General features: G+C 33.0%; 2 protein-coding genes across 3 annotated transcripts; one reads left to right on the top strand and one right to left on the bottom strand.

Moving 5' to 3' along the window:
* The first annotated feature begins 1,953 nt into the window (after nucleotides 1-1,953).
* LOC146140456 (uncharacterized) lies at nucleotides 1,954-4,761 on the top strand. Of its 2 annotated transcripts, none has more exons than XM_083392989.1 (3): nucleotides 1,954-2,078; nucleotides 2,895-3,031; nucleotides 3,263-4,761. In XM_083392989.1, exons 1-3 carry the CDS (start codon nucleotides 2,042-2,044, stop codon nucleotides 3,521-3,523), a joined length of 435 nt encoding a protein of 144 aa, XP_083249115.1. In that variant the 5' UTR covers nucleotides 1,954-2,041; the 3' UTR covers nucleotides 3,524-4,761. The 2 variants fall into 2 exon arrangements, with proteins under 2 accessions (XP_083249115.1, XP_083249116.1); XM_083392990.1 differs by having other exon boundaries at nucleotides 3,303-3,530.
* LOC146140455 (poly [ADP-ribose] polymerase 1-like) lies at nucleotides 3,586-22,448 on the bottom strand. The gene is made up of 21 exons (XM_083392988.1): nucleotides 22,272-22,448; nucleotides 21,124-21,369; nucleotides 20,813-21,021; nucleotides 20,390-20,621; nucleotides 19,376-19,581; nucleotides 18,592-18,636; nucleotides 18,376-18,524; nucleotides 14,419-14,582; nucleotides 14,296-14,350; nucleotides 14,054-14,127; nucleotides 13,778-13,902; nucleotides 13,436-13,557; nucleotides 13,240-13,328; nucleotides 12,674-12,787; nucleotides 11,440-11,523; nucleotides 6,422-6,553; nucleotides 6,077-6,202; nucleotides 5,729-5,849; nucleotides 5,435-5,565; nucleotides 4,501-4,628; nucleotides 3,586-4,147 (listed from the first exon to the last, which is right to left on the bottom strand). The coding sequence occupies exons 1-21, from the start codon at nucleotides 22,407-22,409 to the stop codon at nucleotides 3,877-3,879; spliced, it is 2,961 nt and encodes a 986-aa protein (XP_083249114.1). The 5' UTR covers nucleotides 22,410-22,448; the 3' UTR covers nucleotides 3,586-3,876.
* Between the last annotated feature and the right edge of the window lie 1,068 nt (nucleotides 22,449-23,516).

The raw sequence follows: 23,516 nt of genomic DNA, 5'->3' as shown, positions 1-23,516 counted from the left end.
TTACGTCACAAACGATGTAGTTAATATTACGTTTGCTATACATTAATGTAGTTTTACTTCTTTTAGACAGTTTTTGCTCTTTTAATGGTTTTGGGTATTGCGTTTAACACTCAGTCAGTTGCTGCTCGAAATGGTTTGCTAGCATTGTTTTTGTGTTCGTTACGGCAGTTAATACAGTGACAAAAGCTAAACAAAAAAGTCCAAACTTTTTGCCCCCCAAAAAAATTTTCGGCTCGCTACGCCACTGACTACACACAGAATGACATATAAAACTAGTTTCGGTCATATCTGAAAGAACTTCACCTACACGTTTTGAAGATATTTCTAAACGAGGAACAGTAGTGTACCATTCGGTTTTTTTTACAGCATTTGGTGAACCAAGGACCGATGAAGTATCTTGAAGGCATATACCACCATTGTCAACATCCGGATGTTGCGTAATAGTTATGGCAGTTCCATGAAACGAGTAGCATGCTGTAGTAGAGGTAAGTTTGTGGTCGATATTATCAACAGCACATGTTGTAAATACGTTTTTACGATGAATAGAGTTGGATGCTTTATCTACGAAAAAGTTATCTACAACTGCGTTTACCGTAATTGATTGATTTGTTACGCCATGAAAGTAATTATACTACATTTTATGGCTTTTTACATTCTATATAAGAATTTCTACACTGTAATGAATCTCATTTTTTCCTAAATACGCAAAATACAAAAAAAAATGTGACGTCATTATGACGTCATAGCTTAAGTGAAATATCTTTTTAATTCTGAAAAAACAAAAATGCTATTTTAAATCAATTAAACTGTGATTATAATAAGCTAAAATGGAGGTTAAGACACAAATTTGATGTATTTACGACTTTCAACGATGACGTCATCAAAACGTTAAATGGCAATAACTTTAAAATTATACGTCATAAAATTAAAAAAAATATATTTTTAGAAATCATTTTTCATTCTGGTTCGTTTAAGACTAATCACAGATTATTTTGCTGGAGCTAAAATTTAGGGGTTTAGGGGGTCATACGGGGGGGGAAGTACACCGAAATACAGTTGGGTTCGGGCAAAAATCAAAATAAAACGCTAAAATGAACATCTGTGCCAAAAATCTCACGTCTACCTATTGTATGCGTGCCACTGCCGATAGCGCCCCCACTAATAAGTTTGGTATGTACGAAGTCTGAGTTGTCGAAATTAAAATAGGCCAAAATGATAGTTTTAGTGGGGGTTGCCTCGTGCCTTCTTGGATCCCTGTTAAAGTAATTGAAAAATCTTTTAATAGCGGGATTAAAACGGGAAATTCCCTATTTAGTTTGGAATTTTTAAAAATCGCTGGCAGCTAAGACCAAGTTTTAACTGTAAAAGGCCACATCGCCCCCTAAATATATAGTTTTGGTACTTCAGGTCGAAATGCAAACATTATCGCACCTCGAGTGCATATTTTACGATTAATTGAATCGTTTTGCCCGTTTCAACAAAATATTCCAGCCTTAAAGACGTTGTGATATTTTATTACCATTTCGATGTGTCCACAGCCTCGCGCTTGGTGACTCATATGCAATCTTCCAAATTATCTTAACGCAATTATTTAAGTAAATAATAACATTTTCGTAGGCCTTTGCATCGTATACGTAAGTGAGTACATTTACAAAACATTTTCGGTTACACACCTGATAAAGATTTGCCAATTTAGCAAAATAAATGCGAAAATGCTGAACCCAAACAGGGACAAACTTGAATTTCTTACCTGCTATATGCTGGTAACTATTAAATAGAAATAATTTAATGTGATTATATTTCTACATCTTGCTTTAATAAAGACAAGCGTCATAAAATATCCTGCCAGTAATATGAGGACTTGGTCATACTTGCATTAACTCTTCTTTACTTTGCATGTTATATTTCACAAACTAATTGACTTTTTGAATATATTTACATCTCAAGTGTATTAAAAAAAAATGTTTTTAACCAATTTGTAAACTAAAATCTAAATTTTTAAAAACAAGTGTGTTAGTATCTCTTGTATTCCTAAAGAAAAATGGATTTTTTCTGTCATGCTATTAGAATACAACCTGGTATGTTTTACTTTTTGTTATTGTGATAAGCAAAAATCAAACTTTTTTGGTGTGTAGTTGCTTGTAGCAGGAGTCCGCATAATTATAGTGGGTCACAAAAATGTATAGCGACATGTTCTTGCTTCTGGTTTACATTGAATAGTACACACAAAATGAAATGTAACACAAAGATGCCTAATTCTTTATAACAGGTGGTCAAGCATGAGGCCTTGTAACATTACTCTCGCTAAGTTTTATTCCATCGGGGATATTTTTTAGCCCTGCCTCGGTGGCCAACATGAGGACAGTGTAAAATAAGCGCAGTGTTGTCTTAAGCACAATTCCTTGTAAGTCTTTACAATGTGGTCAGACACCTGATTGTGTTACATAATTTGTGGCCAAAATGTATATACTATGTCTTGTATATCAGATGGTAGCCAAGAACTGATGCCAATTGATATTGAATATGTCACTACAATAGTATCAGTACATTGGTTCTGATCCAATACCAAATATATTTGTGCAAGTTGGTCATGTTTTACGATCCAACTCAGATTTGTTTATTATCACTAACGCCAAATTTCCAAAAAATATTATATTAAAAATAGAACATAAATAGACTTCCTGGCACAGAATTGCAATTCAGCTTACTACCCTAATAATTATTACCATTGCATGATTAGTTCTACTCATTTGACCATATAAATGACATCATTTGGTGTCGGTCATAATATGTTTTGCTCAAAGTATGGGGTATCGAATAAAATATAATAAAACAAAATATATATAAACAGTATTTTTATATGCACATTATGATTATTGATTTTACAAATTTAGGTGAAGATTTGCTCAAGACACTTCTCTGTTTTGTGAAAAGCAAAACTGTAAGCTCTGCTTTTATATTGACTTGTGTGGGAAGTTTAAGCCAAGTAAAACTACGGCTGGCTGGTGTTGATAGACACAACAAAATGCAGGTGGGTTATAATATTACCATGCCTAAAAAAGGTGGTAAATATTTTTATGTCTGTTGTTATTTTTCTGAATGTACACAAAGCAATTGCAAAAAAGGGGGTAATTTCTTAAAAAAGTAAATACCATTTGTATTAAACTTTATATCCTCTTGTTGGGCTATTAAAATATTGTAAACCTAATTTAACAATAGATTATATGTTGCCTCAGAATGTTATTTTCTTTACATGCTCAAGTTTTTGCAACTAACCAAAGAACTGGAAATTGTGTCACTAGTTGGAACAATATCAGAGAGTGGGAAACCGCACCTTCACATTTCTGTGTCGGACAATCAAGGAAATGTTTTCGGTGGTCATTTGCCTTCAGATGGGACTGCAGTTGTTCGTACAACTGCAGAAATTGTAGTGGGTTTAAGCAAGGAGTTGAAATTTAAGAGAGAATTTGATGATAAAACTGGATTTGATGAACTTATTGTAACAGAGCAGAAAATACATTGAACAATGCCGTGTTTTTTATTTAGTTGAAAAAATGTATTACAACTAAATATTTTTTACCTGCTCTAAATTGACTATAATTAGTTTTTTTTACTTCTGTAATGCAAAAGGAGTTTTATTACAGGATCAAACGAAAGTTGGAAAGAGTTTAGAAAAGAAAAACAAGATACACCTGATAGCATATTAATTTACACAATTGGCAGTTATAAGGCAACAGTGTGTCATACAAGAGCTATTTTTTTAAGTCTATGCAAACGAAACATATTTAACCTAGTGCCACACTAAAGAAATAGAAAGTTTACACAATAAAAATTTACTTCATTTGCAAATAATTCTACTCCGCCATAGATGTCAAATCACCAAAGCGATTTGTAGTCAAACTTGAATTTAACAAGGTACTTTAGGTTAACTTGTGCAATGTCATAGACAATATATTCATTGTACAACAGCGATGTCTTGTTGTCCTTGTGTTTAGCTAAGTCTGCAGGAACACCTTTTCCCATGGGCCACAAGACCCCATCTCTTGTAATGTGGGTGCTTTTGTCAGGCTCAGTTTGACCCACACCTTTCACACTGTGCTTTGCCTTGGGAAGCCTCTTAACATTCTTGGCATCGGTTAGTTCATGCCTAAGGAAATATTGCACAACGCAAAATTAGATATCAATACAACAATTTCATATCTACATAAGAAATAACATGATATATACCAAAATTAAACTAAACAAAATGTTTACTTCTAAATGTACCTAAAATATGCATAATTTCAAGCTTCTAAGTCGGCGCAACATTTTACAAAAAAATATGCAACTCTTTGTTACATTTTATTTTGTGTATACACAAAATTACACTGGACCAACAGAGCAGATGTTTATAAAAATATATTCTTGTAGTTTTTGAACTAGTTGTGTGTTAAACTTAACAAAAATTATTGTTTCAGAAAAATCGAATTATCCAATAGAATGTTTTATTTTGTAACTTACATGTTGCCAAGTGCCACATCAGCAAGCAAACCAAGACCGATTGGGTTACTGGCAGTTGCACCGCAATAATTCATACTCTTTGAAACCATGTCAGCAAAATATATGCCCTTGCCAAACATGTATCCTGTCTAAATATGTATAGTTGTTTAATATACAAAAATGTATGTAATTTTATTCTTATATAAAACACATACACTATGGCGAACTTACACATTAGGTAAAAATTTGTCAAAATGATTTTAAGTCAAAGTCGATTAAAAATGCAAATATTAAAAAAATATATATAGTTTGCTTTTGAAACGTCGTATAATTAGCTTTTGAAAGGCGTTCAGTTAAAATTTTATCAAAGAAATTTAGTTTTGAGTTATGTTTAACAACATTTTAACTATTTTATGTCTTCATTAGAGCAATATACAGTATACACGAGCTTGCAGAATTAACCACCAGGCGTTTTTGCATTATATGGTTGAACAGTATTTGCTGTCTTTTTTCGCAAGTGGTTTGCAATTATCCCATTTCCTATTTCGATAAATATATCTTTGTTAATTTTTTTGCAATTATTTTAACTTTGTTAACATTGTTCTATAATAACCAGCATCTTGTTTTTCTTTGGCATTTTGATAGAAACCCGGTAAAACATGTAGTTGACAACACAAAGACCAATGATGCAGTACTTAAATTGGTCTTAGTTTTTAAATGAATGTATTTCTAGTGGGTCAAAATTTCTCATTTTTCAGGTAAAAAAAAATGGCCCTATTCATTTTTTTGACAAACTAAAATTGTGCAGCATGTAATAAATTTAAAATATGTGAAACTGTTTCACCATTCAAAAAAAAATTATACTTTTAACTGTAAAACCGGAACAAGCATGTGAGTCTGTTAAAGTTTGTACTGTTATAAAAATAAAAGCATGATAAAACGAAAAAGTTTGTACCACAGGAGCTTCGGGTGGAGCGATTCGCAAGCCTTGCGACAGTATACCAGCATAATTCGTAGTCCGGGATCCATGCCACAATAGGTGGCGATTGTGCATAGCCTTGAAAGGCCGATAGCGAGTAGATTCACCTAGAGTTAACAAAGATGTGTTAAGATAATTTCTGAAGTGTGATACCACAAAGAATTATTCTCTTCTTCCAAAAGCAATACACTTATTATATCTTGATTTTTGTTAAAACAAACGTGCTCTAAATGTGGTCCAAAGTATTTTAGTTTAGACTAGAAAGTTTACCATGTCTATCCAGTTTAAAGAGTTCTTCCACTGTAAGTGTGTATTGGTTATGCGTAGAGGCATGAGATAATTCAACGTATTTCTTTACTAAAGCAAATTCCTCACTTTCCTTTGCTACAACCTAAACAAAACAAAAAAACATAACTTTGGTACAGTGAAGCAACACACTGAAATATATTTCTGTAACTCGATCGCCAAGCTTGTCGTTTACAAAAAACCTTGATTCACTTATATGAGTCAGTTTTGTGCAGCAGCAATACAAGTTTAAAAAAAATGTACAAATGTAACTCATAACGTTTATATCTAACTTGATATAGATATATTTGAGCAAAAAATTTTTAAGTATACCTCAATATGACATTGTAGTTTTTTATAACTAGCATCAAGCGGGTCGTCTTCAAGCTCATTGCCTTCACCTGACTTCAGTAGATTATAGGCAACTTCGATATCCATCAGATTATCCAACATTTGCGTCTAAAATAAAACAGTTTGTCATAACGTTTTTATAATACTTTGAGAAATATGCAAAATATGAGAACTTGGTTACTTGACTTGGCCTACGAAATGCTTAAAAAAAATGCTTTTTCAATAAAAACGAAAATGCTTTTTCAATAAATTTTGATTTTAAAACTTGTTAAAATTTAATAACTTAAACATGTTTGACTTTCTTACATTTCTTATAGCATATTTTACCTTTGCTTTTATAATGTCTGAGTTATCGAGAAGTGGTGGTTGATGCATTCCATAGTCATGAGGTATCAGTGTGTAGAACCGATTAGAGCAATCCAACATTACAGCACCAGTCAGCTCACCTTTGTCTATTAACTAAAACAATTGGTTTAATGGAAATGGGCGGAATCAGTCGTTCCTAAACCTTTTTTATTGTACACTTATGATACACTAGTCAAGCCAAAATACGTTTTGGTAAATGCATTCAAGGGCACCTCTAGAAAAACCTTGTTGCAAAATGCAAACTATATGGGACCAACTTGACTGGGATAGCTAATAAAATTAATGTGTAACAGGGCTGTGGAGTCAGACTCGAGGAGTCGGTTTGTTTTTGCTGGAGTCGGACTCAGGACTCGAGTAAGACCTTACAAAACTACCGAGTCCCGACTCCAATATGCACATTGTGCAGTACCAAATTTTAAAACTGATATGCAAAATGGAAATTGTAAAGGTGGAATATTATATGGTGGAATATTTTCCAACCATGTATTGTGAGTGAATGAATTACACGACACCCCTATAAGTAGATTGCACGTTATTTTAGGAGTAGGGCGGGTCGCAAAAACACTTTTTCTTTAAATCCACCTGCCTCATATGGATTTTTATAGTAAGACACCTAAAACCGTTATATACAAAATTTTGGCCAATTTAAACATGTATTGGTGTGAGGAAATCCAGTTAAATTTTTGCCAAAAATCAGGAAAAAATGTGAAATTCTAGGTTATGTTTAATCTATGATTTTCAAGTGAAATCCATTTACTGCGACCTTATACTTGTTTTTAGACACTTGTGGAATTACTGAAGTAAGTTAGATCTGCAGAGATTGCATTTTAAGATTTATTTGCAGTAGTATTAAAATTTGCTTTCTTCTGTAACAATATTAATAGCCCTTTCAATTGACTGGGTATAACTCCTATATAACCTTTTTGATTTTTTTCAACTGATGTGGTCCTCTGTTATTAAACTGGTTATGCTGGATATTCCCAGTTTGTCGTTTTGGTATATTATGCTCAGTGTTGGTATATTGAACTGTCTGACAGTGTCATCTTCAAATTGATTTTGACCACATATTTTTTATACTATGGACAGCTTTTCCTCGTATTATTGGATCATTGATATATGGGGGTTCACGCTGTTGGTACTGTAAGGCATAGGTATTTCTTTCGACAAAAACATTTATACAATATCACACACACCATTACAAAAGGACAAATTTCACCACATAATAAATCAAAAAAGGACCTCTAAATCATGGCTTACACTTAAATCCAGGGTTTGCCGTCTGTATATAAGAGAACATAATTTGAAAGAAAAATCTAATGAAAATCTTCTACACTTGGTCAACTTCATTGGAAAAAAATTATGTTACATTGTGGTTTAGGATAAAATGTCAACCACTCTACAAATATGCCCCATGCCATATATTTGAATCACTGCAAGTTAAACTGCCTGGCCAAAAAAATCAGAATATTGTGAAATTTAAAACGTTATAACAAAGAAATGCGTACAGTGCCAACAGCAAGAACCTTCTTATAGCAATGATCGCTGACAATGATCCAATAATATGAGGTTATATAACTTATATGATGAAGCGGTCCATAATACAAAAAAGATACATGGCCAAAATCAATTTGGAGATGATAGTGTGAGACAGTTCAACATACCAACACTAGATTTAAAGCGGGGGATCATACCGAAATAATAAACTGGGAATATCAAACAGAACCAGTTTAACAACAGAGGACATCAGATGGAAAAAATCTAAAAGGTTGTATAATACTTATATTACTGCTTGGTAAAATTGCGAATCATACTCAGTCAATTGAAAGGGTTATTACAAATGTTACCGAAGCAGGCAAAACCGTTTGTGGATTTAAAAGAAAAGAGGAAATGATTCTTTCCAAGTTGAATTCCCGAAACTCCATGCACCATTTGAATCAAAGCAGAATTTTATGTAATTTGCAGTGACAGGCAACACTTGACACTTTAAAATTTACTGTTTTCAACATTTTCGTCAAAAATTCAATTTTTAATACTGGTGCAATTAGTATTAAAACGCAGTCTCCTGCCACTATATCCATCTACAGTGGGTCTTTATCTTACATAAACATTAATTTAAAGTCATGTTTGATTTGAAAACTGCAGATTGAAGGCAATCTAAAATGTTGCCTTTTCAAAAAATTTGCAAATTTCAGGAAAAATTCAATTTTTAATACTACTGCAAATAAATATTAAAATGCAATCTCTGCAGATCTAACTTACTTCAATAATTCCACAAGTGTCTAAAAAACAAGTTTTAGGTCACAGCAAATCAATTTCACTTGAAAAATATGGATTAAACATAACCTAATAGTTCGCATTTTTACCCGATTTTCAGGAAAAATTCAACTCGATTTCCTCACACCAATACATGTTCAAATGAGCTTAAACTTTGTATGCAACAGTTTTAGGTGTCTATCCATCAAAATCCATATGAGGCAGGTGGATTTGAGAAAAAGGTGTTTTCGCGACCCGCCCTACTGTAGAGTCTGGGCCGGACTATTGGACAACATTGCACATTTGACTGGAGTCGGACTCGGGTTATTTTTAACCGACTCCGCAGCCCTGGTCAGTAGTACAGGTTAAATACTTAAAGTTTTGATAAATGTTTACCAAACTGTATGAAGGGTTGCCACTCACTTTTATGAAAAAAATTATTTTTCATAGAAATTTAAAGACCTAAACTTGTATGACTTGACCAAGTTTAATAACGAAAAGCTTCAAATTAGTTTTAAATCAGCATTTTCTTAACCAAATTTGGGCAATTATGTATAGGGGGCTGTATGTAAAACAGAAAATACTGTGAGTGAATCCAGGAATTTATTTATTGATTTAAAATATTTGCACTTTCCTCGATATAGTAGCATTTATCAAGTGGACATTTGCAAACAAGTTGTGGGGTGTTTTGCCAAACAGCTATAAAAACAGGGTTGATCCAGGAATATCGGGCTCTTTTTCGATTGTTTACACAGAACAACTTGTTATAGTATGCTGGACGGATTTTGGGCTGAACACATTTCGTTATAACAGGCATGAACACAAAAAAGCATTTACAAAATAAAAGCTCGCAAAATAAATAGTTTGAGAAGGGGAATGGCCAGGTGCCCTCTAAGGCTGCACAGAAACACATAAAATGTTTGCTTGAAGCACAACACACCTTAGTAAGCTTTTACCTTTTTAAAGTTTTAATTTGTAGATGGGTTACTTATAACACAATGTTTATTAAGACTTTGTACCTGTTTGAGGTATAGATAATGCAAGGCAAGAAAAAGTTGTGTTAACTAATGTTGATTTTCTAATATAGGGCTGCTATACCAAATGTTTTGTTAAGAACTTATTAATCATTTTTTCGGTTCATATATATATTTTTGCCAAATGAAAAATGACAACCAACTATAAAAATGCCGAAGAAAAAAAAGATGCTGGGTATTTTAGAGAATTGTTGAGTAAATAGTTCAGTTGAATTAGGAGGTAAAATATCTATCATATTATTAAAATAGGAAAGGGGATAACCACCAAAACAAGATACAACGAATACTGTTTATATGTTCAAACTATTTGAATACAAAGCAAAGTTTGATATGACCTAATGCAATAAACCTGCGTGGATAATTCAGCCAACTCGCGAATACCATAGAAATATTACTCTAATGATGATAAAAACAGTTAAAATTGTGTTGGTTGTATCCAATTTTGCTGTAATGACAATTTCCAAAAGATCACTGTACTTTTTGTTAATTTGGTTAAGTGACAGACTGACAGAATCTTGCCAGCCTACTGATGACAAGCATTTTTGGCCTAAATTCTTCGTTTTTTTGGTCGGCCCCTAAAGTTAAATAATGTATTTGACTAGGGAATGTATCAACTTTGGCATGTTTAGGTGATAAACAAGGCTGTTAACAAGTAAATTAGTATAAACAAAAAGTTGCGGTGAAGGCACAAAATTTTTGTTTCTTAAACAAAAATATACATAAGGGACATATGCTAAAGTACAAACTGGGGCCTGGGACTGGGTGCACATGTCTGCTTTTTGCAGTGAAAAAGCAGATAAAAAAAATGCGAAAAAAAGTATTTGGCTAAATTCAAAGAAATTTTTAATTGCTTGAAATAATGATATTTATAATTAAATTTAATAGAACTTGTTACCGAGGTTAGAATCACACAGCCAAGTTCAACTTGCATAGCATGATTAGTGTTAGTGGCTATGGGCTGAATAGATGTGCTTAAAACAGAGACAGAATTATAGCAAAGCAAAATACCAAGCTTAGATGGAACAGCACGGCCTAGTACATCCTTGTTATGCCCATTTCAATGTTATAATTTAATAACAATGGCAACTGAAGCAACATGCTTCCCAAAAAAGCACAACAAAATTAATTGACTGCCAACTGTAGTGCATAATGTTTCTAAATATTCTGCATTTCAAAATATATGTGAAAAGTTATGTGTAGAAACAACAACTTTTTTCAGAGAAATGAAATAATAAAAAAAAAAAATTATTATATTTTTTTTGCACTTATTTCTTTGGCCAATATAGTCACCAAGTCGCCAGCATTCTTCACATTTAAATAAAAATCCGTCTGAGTTAACCAAACAAAAAAGTCATGCTTGATTTTAGTTGTGTCTTACTGACTTTTAGAGTTCATAAAAAACACTAAAAAAAAGTTGCACATGCAAAGTCATACTGGCACAGAAAATAAGGGGAAAAACGTTTAATGGAAAGTATTTTGAAAACGTCTGTTCTAAGACCTTTTTTCTAAGACCTTTTAATACAAAGACTTCTAAAGAATTAAAGACTTTGTGGCAACCCTGTGTATGTCCATTAACACAAGGCTTCTTTATGGGTGGAATCAGAAAATATTACATGGTTGTTCATAAATATAAATAAAAAAAAAACATTTTCTAGAAAATTATATCTAGACTCAGTTGCTTCAGTCACAAACCTCAGTTGCTTCAGTCAGTACAGAAAATGCCATCTGCATCTGTTTTTTGCTCAGTTTGCCAAGTGGCATTTTGTTAAGATCCAGCTGAAACAAAAAAATGATTAAGCATGGAATCAATCGTTAAATAAGCTAACAGGGCAGTTTGTAACCATTTTTAAGACAATCCATTTTGTAGTTGTCCTATGTCTTATACCCCCTTAAGTGATATACTTTACACTTCTTATTTACAACTAGATTTAGAAATCAAATTTCAGCTTCTTAAGAGCACAACAGTTATCTTGTCATCTTTTAGCCTATGCCTAGTTGTGCTAAATAAAACTAGCCCAAGGTGTTGTAAAAACTTGATAATACACTTTAAATCAGGGGTGGTGCAACCAATGTAATGCTTACAGGAGGGCCGCACATCAAATAAACACAAATTCATATTTTCAGCTTTTACTAGAAAAACTATTGAGCTACTAGGCTGCAACTACGGCAGTTTTGTCAGTGCTCTCTACTTGTGAATTAAATTTTCCTATAATTCCAATGACGCCTTTCTCATACGGGTCGGCTCAGTACAATTTAATTAACAGCCTTAATTCAAAACTCACCCCTGCTTTAAATGGAAGCCAACCAGAACAAAAGTCATACCTTACTAGCCCGGAAATTTACGAATCTTAAAACTATGCACCATCTTTCATGCAATACATTGGTTAGTGTGAACGACTGACAAACTTATTTACTAGTTGCAAGATGGTTTAGCGCATTCTATAACTTTGCAGTAACCTATCTACTCATGGAAATCTTATCTAAAGTATAGGACAGCATAAAAACAAAAATATAACAAAAAGCATAAGATGAAAAAATTTGGTTACAAACACTAAAAGCAATCACATAATAACCGAATCTGACATCAATGAAAGGCAAGACAGGCAAAAACAACTAGCCTGCAGTGAGGTTCGAACACACTACCTCCGGCCATACCTAAACTGTTGTCCACCAACTGAGCTAGATAACCTCAAAGCCGGGGAGCGAGTCAAGAAACAACCATACGCCAATGATTGCTACTGTTGTTGAACATATGTGAGTATTTTTCATTGGTTGGGAAAAACTAAGTTATTTTTGCTAGTCGTTCACAGTATTCCACGGTTAAGGACCACTAGTCTTATGGAAATTGTATATTTTTTGTTTTGGTCCTAAACAACTAATTTGCATCAATGTAAATAACTGTAGAATTATACGACAAAAAACTTACCTCAAACTCAAGCATGGCCTTCTTCATACTTTCTATGTCAAAAATTAGCTTTACCAAATTTTGAATTTCAGCTTCAAGTTTAGATTTAGTACCAGCATTGGTCAAATTTACAATCTGTAATTCAAAGATTATAAACTACTGTTAGTGTTGTGATATAACAGGTCAATGAATTGAATTAAGTGCACTTAAGTCACTGTTTTCAAATTACTTAACTTGGCTTAAGTCCTTTGCGGAAATGACTTTGGTTAAATGAATACTTGACTTGAAAGATTTGACTTCAATCAAATCAAGGTATTTTTCAAAAAGATTTAAAAATGACTTGTTTACAACACAAACTGATGTTTTTCATTTTATCTCCGAAGTAAAATATTTAACAAATGATTTAACTTCCCCCAAATTTAAAGATGAACAGCTTTGTATTAAAACATGTATGTATTTTTGTTTAATTATGGAACTTTGTAATAAACCTATAGTATTAAAAATGATATTTTTACACTTTTAAACTTAATACATATATATCAGCAGATCAACCCACTGCAATAAACAAAACCTAATTAAATGTTTACCTTGCTTTTGTCATCTTCACCATAATCAATATCAAGAGGGTAAAACTTGTGCGGATACTTTTCAAAACTGCTTGCTAAAAAGTCATTGCCTAAAACAAAAGAAAATATATTGTATGCATATCAAGCTATACTAAATATTGAGCAATACCAGTTTAGTTTATTAAACTAAATAACCTTTTATTTTATGAAGAAATACCTGTTTTCTCAAAATAAAGGTCTAGAAAATTAGTTCTTGCAGCTTCCAAATGGTGAAACTTTTCAACTTTGGTTCCACCAATTACAGTTCCAACTCTACCCCATGAGCGGAACACATGCCACCTTTGAAAAGTAAACAATTTTGCCTTAAAATTAAAACAACATTTTTATACTTGTTTGTTAGTTTGTGTTCATAAATACACATGTAAGAAATAGTTTTTTTTTATTGAACAAATAGTGCAATATACCAGTAAGTGCACAGTCTGCAAAAAACATTTTATTATGGTAATTTATACATTTGTACTTGAGCTACGTTGCATAAAAAATCTGAAAATTATTGTACCTTCTTCCAGAGTGTTCTTGTAGGCACTGTAGCTTGTAATACGAATTAGCACCAGATTTCATGTCAACCAGTGACAATGTAGCAGTATACTTCTTGCCTTGATGGACCAGTACATCACAGCACCCCTGTTGTATGATGGCAGTTTTTTTGACAGTGGATTAAAATTGTGCGACATTGTACGTTAAATATTCAGAAGGTACTGATATGCAATGATTGCATATTTACACTTACGCTATTTCCTTCACTATTTTAAAAATTGTTTTATTAAGTTATCACCTCTAGGTTGGATTCTGGATCAACAGCTGCCCCATGTTTAACCATCAGCTTGATCTTTTTTGAAGATTCGCCTCCTAAGTCATATAAATTTGTAGAGATCATTCACTTTTTAAAGTCATATAAAGTTTAAAATTTTATGAATTTTTAAATTAACCACTTTTTTAAGTTCACCTTTCTATAACACATTGGTTTTTATATTGCAATCATTTTATACAATATTTCAAGTTGGACACAACACTTACTGCTTTCAATTTTTTCTAGCATTCTTTTATTGCTCTTTCCATCAAAAACTTCACCCTAGATTTATAAAAATAATTTTTTTTTTCGAATATAAGGAATATAAATTAGTTATTTTTTTTGGTTACCTCACTTCCCCAAGACACCAAGTTAAATTTCTTGAGTAATGGTAGCAATGATTGAACTGGAAGTTTTATTTGTTTGCATTCCTCCAAAAACTCCTCAGAAACAACAAATAAATCTTTCAGTTCTGCACTGGAGAGTTTCTTATTATTCTTCTTTGCAACAGTTTCTGTTCAATACAAGGAATAACTTAACCTCAAAATGAACATTTTTATAAACCTTATAATCATATAAATAAGATAATATAAATTATCTTGCCAGAATCATAAAGCCAGTCTTTAAAGATAATAAGTTGTGGTGGTGAGTTTGAATCTATTATTGACATTGAGGTCTGTTAGGCTTGCTTTAATTCACCATATTTCTTTCACCGCAAAAGCTTAGTTGTTTTGATGTTTTTTATCAATGGTTTGTATGATGTTGTATGACTAAGATCACAATTGTACACACATGTAGGAAATGATGGTTCCAGTTTCAAATGGAAAAAGTTGCAAAACTGCATAAACATAACATTACCACTTCAAACAACGTTATAAAAAACGCACTGCAGGGTACCGACAGAAAACATCTCGCTGGATTATGGCATTGCAGAAACAATTTTTTTAATGGAGCATTACAGAGAAACAGCCCCAATATCAGGTAACGTGAATAATAATAATAATTAGTTAGTAGGTCAAATGCCCGTCTGGTGATGAGCATTTTCGGCCTAAATTCTTCGGTTTTTGGTTGCGTCCATAAAGTTAAATGATGTGTTCGCCTAGCCCTAAGGAATGTATCAACCTTGCCATGTTTTGGCGCTAAAAAAGGGTATTAATAAGTAAATTAGATAACAAAAGTAGGCACAAAATTTTTGTGACATTAAGCCTTAGCAAATGCATAAGGGGCATGCAAAGGTACAACCTGGACCTGGAGGTGTACATGTCTGCTTTTCTTACTCTAAAACTGTTACATAAATAAGCTGTTTTTAGGCGACCGGGTGTGAAAACATGCATCTCAAAACCAGATTGAAAAGCACGAAAAATATTTTTTGGATAAATTATTAAATTTCGAAATAATCATATTTATAATACAATTTAATAGAAATTGTGCAGTCCCACTGCAACACACCACATAGTATGCATATTATACCTTTGGGATAGATTTGTTTAAAACAAAGACACATAAACCTATCAAAATAAGACTAACTCAATTTTTTTTTCGTTTGCGTAATTAAAACAACCGAAAATATACTTCACGCCTTAGGTGGAGACGCATAGCCTGGTATATCCTCAATATGCCAATGCAAATGTTATACCAGTACTTTCAACAGAAGGAATTCAACACAATATAGAAGTACTTGACAAATCAAAGAAAAACTGCAAACACATAACAATTCCATGATGAAAAGTGTGTACTTTTTAAAATAATAAAATTCTATCTGCCTAACCATGGCTTTTTCTCACTAAACAACGTGCTTTACACTAATGAAACACTTTTCAAAATGGCACAACAAAATTAATTTCTGCCAATTATAGTGTGTAATGTAATTACATATGCCGCATTTTTAAAATAAATGTGAATAATGTGTGGAAACAACCACAAGGTATTTTGTAAAATGGATCTTTGAAAAAAAATAAACTTTAAAAAAAAAAAATTTCTTTCGAAATTTTTTTTATCTTTAACTTTTTTTTTTACTGCATTTTTTTTTGCACCAAGTTCTTCGGTTTTCTGGCTGATTCTTCGGCCGACATAGTCGCCAAGTCGCCAGTATTCTGCCATACTGCCTGTAGGATACCTTACCGAAATCGGAAATTCTGCTGAGAACCACCTGATGCCATAGACAAGTGGTTCTTAATCTTTTTCAGCTGTGTCCCCCTTGGTAATTTTCCCATGCCTTGCGCCCCCCTCTCTATGAAAAGCACTTTGGCATTTTTAATTAAATATGAGACAACTTGAAAATAGTGATAACACACAACAACAGCAGCAATATTGCAAAAACATTATCGATTCGCACGAAAAAGTTTGAGTCCACTGTTGCTAGTCTGTTATCCAATTAAATAAAACATGGATAAAAAATAGTTCGAACGGTGGATAAATTTTATCGTTTATCTAAGTTAGCAAAATTTTAAATAGGGCCGTTATACCTTCAATGATATGAAAACATGCAATGGCACTCAAAGAGACTTTGTGCTAAAAAAAGTAGAAAAGATTTCGCGCCGTGCACGAAAATTTGTTGCCGTTTTAATGTTAAAGTTGGCAAAAACAGAGTTTGTACAGTGCTGTAGGAGTGGTGTACAACACAGCGAAACCATTGGAATCATTGCAAAAATTAAATATTAACTTAGAGCTAGCGCAAAAAAAAGTACTGGACTCGGGACTCAACAAAATCTTACATTTGGCCGGAGTCGGCCTCTTTTTTTTAACCGTCTCCGTTTTTTTTTACCGTCTCCGCAGCCCTGATCACCAGTATCCATGTGTGATTTTTTTACTTCAACACTGCTACATATATAAAATATAGGCTATTAAAAGTAAACTGATATACTTGATAAATTACACTCACAAAGGTTTCAAACCTAGGATAAATGCTTTAGAAGCACAATGATTTACCTCACTTGATATTTACTTAGCTTTTTAAAGAGCCATAAAAATAATAATTTCCAACAATTGTAGTATGAAATGTTCACACATATTCGGGCAAGTCATTTGTCCAAAAAGCTAAGTCAGGTCAATTTGCTTTTGCCCAAATGACTAAAAAAAGTCCAGTCAAGTTAGTTGAAAATAGTGACTTGAGTCAAGTCGAAAATTAGTACAACACTGCAAATTCGCTATGTGTGAAAATGCCAATAAGCGTTTTGAACTTGTTTTGAGCATATTATATAAGGTGTAAAATCAATCTTTAAAACAAAATACAAATATTAAACAAATATAAATATTTAAACAAAATATGTTATTTCAAGTTTTTTCCACCCATTCCTTTGTTTTTCTGGTGGAATATTTGACCGGCATGATCATCAATATTGTGCAATACTGCCAATAAATTGGTGTTTTACATTTTAAGCAATATTTTGCTTAGCAAAAAAAAATAACATGACAAATAGCAAACATTACATTTATTAATTCGCTTTATAAACCAAATTTTACAACAAAATTTCAAATAAAGCTTTAAATTTAAAAGTCATTTGTCTAAATGACTGGAGTCAAGTTAAATCACCATTCCCGAAAGACCTATGTCATGTCAAGTCAAGTTATAAGAAAAGAAACCTCCTGGTTGCCTTCACAGTGTTGTGCATTCTTTTTTGAAATACAACAGAGTTAATGCTTTCAAATTTGACAGTCAACATTTACAAGACCCTGACACTTGGTATAGGGGTAACTTTGAAAAAGATTTGTTTGTTTAACCAACCTTTATAATAGGTGTAGGACTGTAGGTAAGAAGTACACATTACTTTTCAGCTTCACATTAAATATTTTCTTAAAATGTATTTTTTTTACTCAATTCACCAAGTAAACTGTGGTAAAACATACTAAAAACATATTATACAACCTAAGTGAAAATTACAGAGTATAAAATTAAAAAAATAAGGGATTTTATCATGGTAATTCAGGAAATTTAAATCATTTTTGGCTAACTAAGACTGTGTTTCCAGATAATCTACGACTTGTCAGCAATATGTCGTTTACTGACAGATCACTTCTTTGTTATGAGCCGAGTTGATCGCCACTATATACTTTCCTTTAGCATTTAGCGCTGTTAATTGATTTTTTATATATCAACTTGTATTGTTCTGGCAGCCAACGCCTTGTGTTTGTCAAAATGGAAATACAATTTGTCTACAGTGTCACTTGTTTTTAAATAGGCTGAATATGTGTATTAACAAATAACAAATATATATATATAGTATGAGTATAAAATACTTAAGAGATACTCCTTTATTTCATGCAATAAAATAGCGCTACACTCCCAACAATTTAAAGAAACCAGATACCTTTTGAAGAAATCACACAATATGCTTTTCCCATAGAAGATGTGACATTCCCTCCAAGAGTTTCAACTACTTGCTTCATTTCATCTTGCGCTTTTGTCAGTTTTCCAAGAAGGACTATCTTTTTATCTTTTAGAGGTTTTACAGAGGCCCTAACAAGAAGAAACTCAAACTTGTTTTTTGTATAATACTGAGTAAAACTAAAACAGTGATACTCACATTGGAGGAAAAACTCTGTCCTGTGGTTTAAATTTGTACTTCAATCTAAACACATATATAACATCAAATTTATTACTGATTAGCAAAACATATAATTTTGTTTTTACCCAGTATGTTTGCTTTTAATTGCACATACCGGAGTGGCAAATTTAGATAAAAGCCTGTCATTCTAACGAGACATTTCTAGGCTTGCTTTAAATGTAGCCATGTAGTGCGGAGTCAGCAGTTTTTCAGGCAATCAATTGCTTTGCAATAACCTTTGCCTATTCATCGGGTTACTCAAGGTCAACTTTATTCTGCAAGATTACACCACAGTGTAATTGTTATATAATAGTAATGCATTACTGGCAATATAACTTCGTATTTCTTGAAGCATATTACCTACCTCCTAATTAACTTATCAAGTTAGTAGTTAAATAAAATCTGTAACACAATGTCTTATAAAATGGACTGAATTTTTAAAGAGTTCATTGTGTTGCACAACTTGCATTGCACTCACTGTATGGGCAAAAAATAGTTTGGGTCAACAATTTTGCCATGGCATTTGGTTTGAATGTTAATTATTTGTAATTCATTTTATACAATCACAACGTAAATATATTAGCTTAGTTATCTTTGTTACTAAAGGGTATATTGTAATAAATCCACACAAAAATAGAAGGAATTTATCACAAATACACGAGGATTTAATATTCTCTAGAATACCTTACGACTCTATTTTGAACATCCCTAAACACACTTAACTATGTTTGCAATAGTTTAACAATGTTAACAATACACATACAAGTATGGTGAGAGCTCCTTCACTTCATTTGGAATTACCCATGACTCTCGTTTCACATCAAGTGTGGTATTAGTGCACTTGGTCCAGGCAGATATATCACCAGTACATTGGTAAAAACCCCGATCACTTGCCACCAGTTGACCCCCACATACTGTACAGGGACTCAAGCGTCCAAACATCATTCCATCAGCTATTCTCTCATATAACTGAACAAATGGTAAGTTAAGTACGCATTTAAAATTTTTTCTATTCTAAAAAACTTAAGTCCTATTGTTGTATTTACGCCAAACAATGACCGTAACCAAATACATTTCTGAAATTCGACCAAGTTTTTAATAAATGCGCAAAATAATTCCTTAAGCACAGTTTTAGTATGTTTTATGCAATTTTATTTTCAAATTATTGTTCTGTTTTGCCGATTTTAATGGAAACTTTTTTATCCTAAATGTGCTAAAAAAGTTAAATGGTTGGGTCAGTGATAACAGCGAGTGCCCAATGCAAAAAGCCTCCTGAATTTACAGTTTAGCGCCAATTCACCAATTAAACTCAATTATTTTCGCGTCTCGTGCGACGGACAACAAACTTCACTATTTTCGAGTTGTCTCAGTGATATTTACTTGAAAATGTTTTTGTAGGGGGGCGCAAGGCATAGGAAAATTACCAAAGGGGGGTGCAGCTGAAAAAAGGTTAAGAACCACTGGTCTAGAAAATAACACCCTGGAATTTTGCAAGTTTGGCGCCTATGATTCTATTCACTGATGTATTAATGCACATGTGTCGCCATCCTCCACTAATAGAGAAAGGCAATCTAGACTAGAGAGAAAAAATGTACTGCAACTATGACCGACCAGGTGCAAACAAGAGGCAATAGATAGCGTTTGTTTTTGCATTAGCTTAACATGCTTGACCCAAATTAAAATGCCTCAAGTTTTGAGTTGAACCATGACAAACAAGAACAAATCATGATAGTAGTGGTCCCAGATCTGGATGCGTCGCTGTTTACCCCTACTTTACCTTGTCGAGTCCCTTAGGAACATCTTGCTTGTTTTCTTGCAAAATGTCAATGAGTTCTGTTTTCTTAAGCTCCAGCTTCTTTAGAGTATCAATACATTTCCACAACAAGGAGCTCTGCTTTTTCAATTTTGCTGTATTGTCATTAATTTTTGATGGACCATCTTGTTCAACTTCTTGCTTTATTGAATTACTAGAGACCTCTTTTGGTGCAACTACCTTCTTGGATTTTTTCCTACAAAATAAGTATATGTTTTGTTTCTTTCATTTTTGTTTAAACAGTTTTCAATCATTTTTTTACTAAAATAAAAATAGGCATAATCAATTTCTAACTGCGACGGAATATTGAATGCAACTGTGGGACTAGAACACTATGTAAACACATATGACAAACAGTCAACAAAATTTTAAATCAGTTTAACCTACCCCTTTTTATCCAGTAGTTTTTTTATAGTATTTCTATCTTCAGGATCGAGTGCTTTAAATCCAGTTAAAGATTCAGCTGTAAACTCCCCATCCTTCCACCCAAACTCTTTTCTTCGCTTCACAAAACAACCAACGTGATGCCAGCGATCAATCAACCCCAAGTGAGGTTTTTCAGCATCGATTTCCTTGTGAGAAATTCGGATTTCATCCTACAAAGAATTGCCATTTACTTGTATGTTGTAGCATATGAACATTCCACAACTACTTCTATATCCTAATAAATGGAAAACAATTTAATTTAAAAATATTACCTTTTCAATTTTTTGCTCACATTTTTTGCAAGCACTGCGACTGGAAAGGGCATACTGCACAACAAAATCTTTCAACGACTTGCTGACAAGTTTAACACCACCATCTTTTCCGCCTCCCCTTCTCTCTATTTGGTCCTGGATTTTCTTCTGATCATCCCAACGCAAGGCATGAAAATGTCCAATTTCATCAATTGATAGAGGCCGACATTTTCCAAAAAAGCAAGAGTAGTGATACCAATGTGGTTGCTAAAAACATTTACATTAAATGAGATAAGGTTGGACCATTCACTTTCAAACTAAAAAAATATTAGAACGTTTTATTTAGTTTAGCATCAAATAAATACCAATGTGCATAATTTAATAACCCAAAATATTAAAAGATAATTATCATACTCAAAAAACACACACAAATATATATAATTTCCAAATTACCACTATTTTACCCATGGAACACACATGTCCCTATTAACACCACTTTCAGGAAAAAAAACTGCTATTAATTTATGGATGTTCAAATTATATTTTAATGGAATTTGAATATGTCATATAGTTATTTGTACCATATGTATTGCAGGGAACTCACAATAAGATCTGACCTAAAAGGCAATAATACCAAAAGCAGAAAAATCTATAAAGCCACAGTATTAAGACCAACATAATAAAGGCAAATTTGCCATTATATTGGCGCCAGAATAAGAACTTAACCATCTGAATAAGATATAAACCTGTTGAACAAGTTATAAATTCATCGGAATAAGGCCTAAAAGGCAAAAATAATGCCAAAAACTGCAGTGAGAGGTGTGGGATGATGGGGGACCATGGGTCTGGCATCGGCCAGTATGGTGTATATGTTTGGGCATCATAGTTTAAATGGCTTGGGTACGTGATTTTGGTTGGTGTTAGCTTTTGGGTTGGTGGTATTATTAAATTCAATTTCCCAAATTTTGCATTACTTCCAGAATTAATTCCTTAATTCAAGTAAATAACCTCAGGAAGTGCATATTTGCTATTTTCCTGGCTAGCTCCAGTTTTCCTACACCCATTCATGATAATATATGGATTTAAATTACTTGGTTATCTGGGAAATGAAATCAATATGACTAAAACAACACAAAGCTATATAATTATTTTTAATTTGTTATTGTTACCTTTCCATCAAAATGTATGGACTGTACCATAATAGCAAGTCTGAGTGAGTCTTTTGCAATTAAACTCAAGCATCTCTTGCATTTTGCCCTGCTACTCTTGGCATATTCTGCTTCATATGGTGGCGATTCATTGTCCATTATGATTTAAGAAGGTTAATATTCCTTGTATGCTTTTAACTCCAGTCACATTTATCAATTGAATATAAGGAAGAAATTAATTTGGCTAAAAGGGCAACTTTTTTGATTAGGGATTAAATCATGAAAAATAATAAACAACAAAGAAATTTGAATTTTATATTACCAGAATCTAAACCAGGGGTCGGCAACCTACGGCCCGCTGGCCGGATCAGGCTTGCCAATGTAATTCATTCGGCCCGCCGCCTCTTTTAAAAATTAGACACGGGTCTATAATTGCGAAAAATGTTCAATAATTGTGAATTTTTTTTAAAGAAAATACTGCTATAATCCCAAAAAAATCGCACTCGCTTCGCTTGTTAGGTGCGCCTTCACTTAAAACGGTTAACAAACACTGAGCTAGATTTAACCTCAAAAAATGATTAACTTCAAACACTGAGCTAGATTAATCTCAAAGTAAAACAACAATTTTGTTTTGGCATATTCACAAAGCCAGCGATGTTTCACGCCAAATGACGTCACTGGAGTGATTTTGGACAAGCATTCCACGCCAAAGATCTCTAGCAGGAAGGCACTGGAATGCAATCGGGCCCACAATCACCGCTAACCTGCACCCTTTATAACCCAAATAGTGCGCATTGATTTAATAATTGTTTGAAAGTTGTGGTAAGATTCTAGACCAGCGCCAAAAGGTATTCTAGCAAGTATACAAACAAAAAACTTAGCAAATTTATATATAGGCAAACAATTTGATAGGAGCTAATAAAATACTTGAATTGCATCATGGCACTTTGTTAGACAGATTTGATTTAATCACAAACCTAATTTACATTAGACGTGGGCCAGTGTGCATTTCATGGCACTTAAGGCTGAGATCTTGGCGTCAAACTTTAACATGTAAAGGTGTACATGTATAGGCGCCGAATGTGGGTGTGCAGAGCGTTTTTAGATGCCGTGAATTTCTGACAGATCGTCAAAACGCCCTGGAATTTGACCAAATTATCAATAAAAGTGCAAAGTTAATTCCTGTAGTACAGTTTTAGCAAAAGTGTGTTTAAAACTTTCCTGAATTACCATATAGGCAATGGAAAACCCAAACTATGTTCTTAA

The sequence above is a fragment of the Ascidiella aspersa genome, chromosome 6, assembly GCF_963924565.1.
Source record: "Ascidiella aspersa chromosome 6, kaAscAspe10.2, whole genome shotgun sequence".
NCBI classification, from domain to species: Eukaryota; Metazoa; Chordata; class Ascidiacea; order Phlebobranchia; family Ascidiidae; genus Ascidiella; species Ascidiella aspersa.
Note: the sequence above shows the minus strand (reverse complement) of the source record. Positions and strands in the feature narration are given on the sequence as shown.

Excerpts from the sequence above, each read along its gene's own strand:
- LOC146140456 (XM_083392989.1), top strand. The coding sequence starts at position 2,042 with ATGGATTTTTTCTGTCATGCTATTAGAATACAACCTG. Across the intron at positions 2,079-2,894 it reads TGCTATTAGAATACAACCTG|GTGAAGATTTGCTCAAGACA; the intron begins GTATGTTTTACT and ends TTACAAATTTAG. Across the intron at positions 3,032-3,262 it reads ATAGACACAACAAAATGCAG|TTTTTGCAACTAACCAAAGA; the intron begins GTGGGTTATAAT and ends TACATGCTCAAG.
- LOC146140455 (XM_083392988.1), bottom strand. The coding sequence starts at position 22,409 with ATGGACAATGAATCGCCACCATATGAAGCAGAATATGCCAAGAGTAGC. Across the intron at positions 20,622-20,812 it reads AAACTACTGGATAAAAAGGG|GAAAAAATCCAAGAAGGTAG; the intron begins GTAGGTTAAACT and ends CTTATTTTGTAG. Across the intron at positions 13,903-14,053 it reads ATCCAGAATCCAACCTAGAG|GGGTGCTGTGATGTACTGGT; the intron begins GTGATAACTTAA and ends ATCATACAACAG.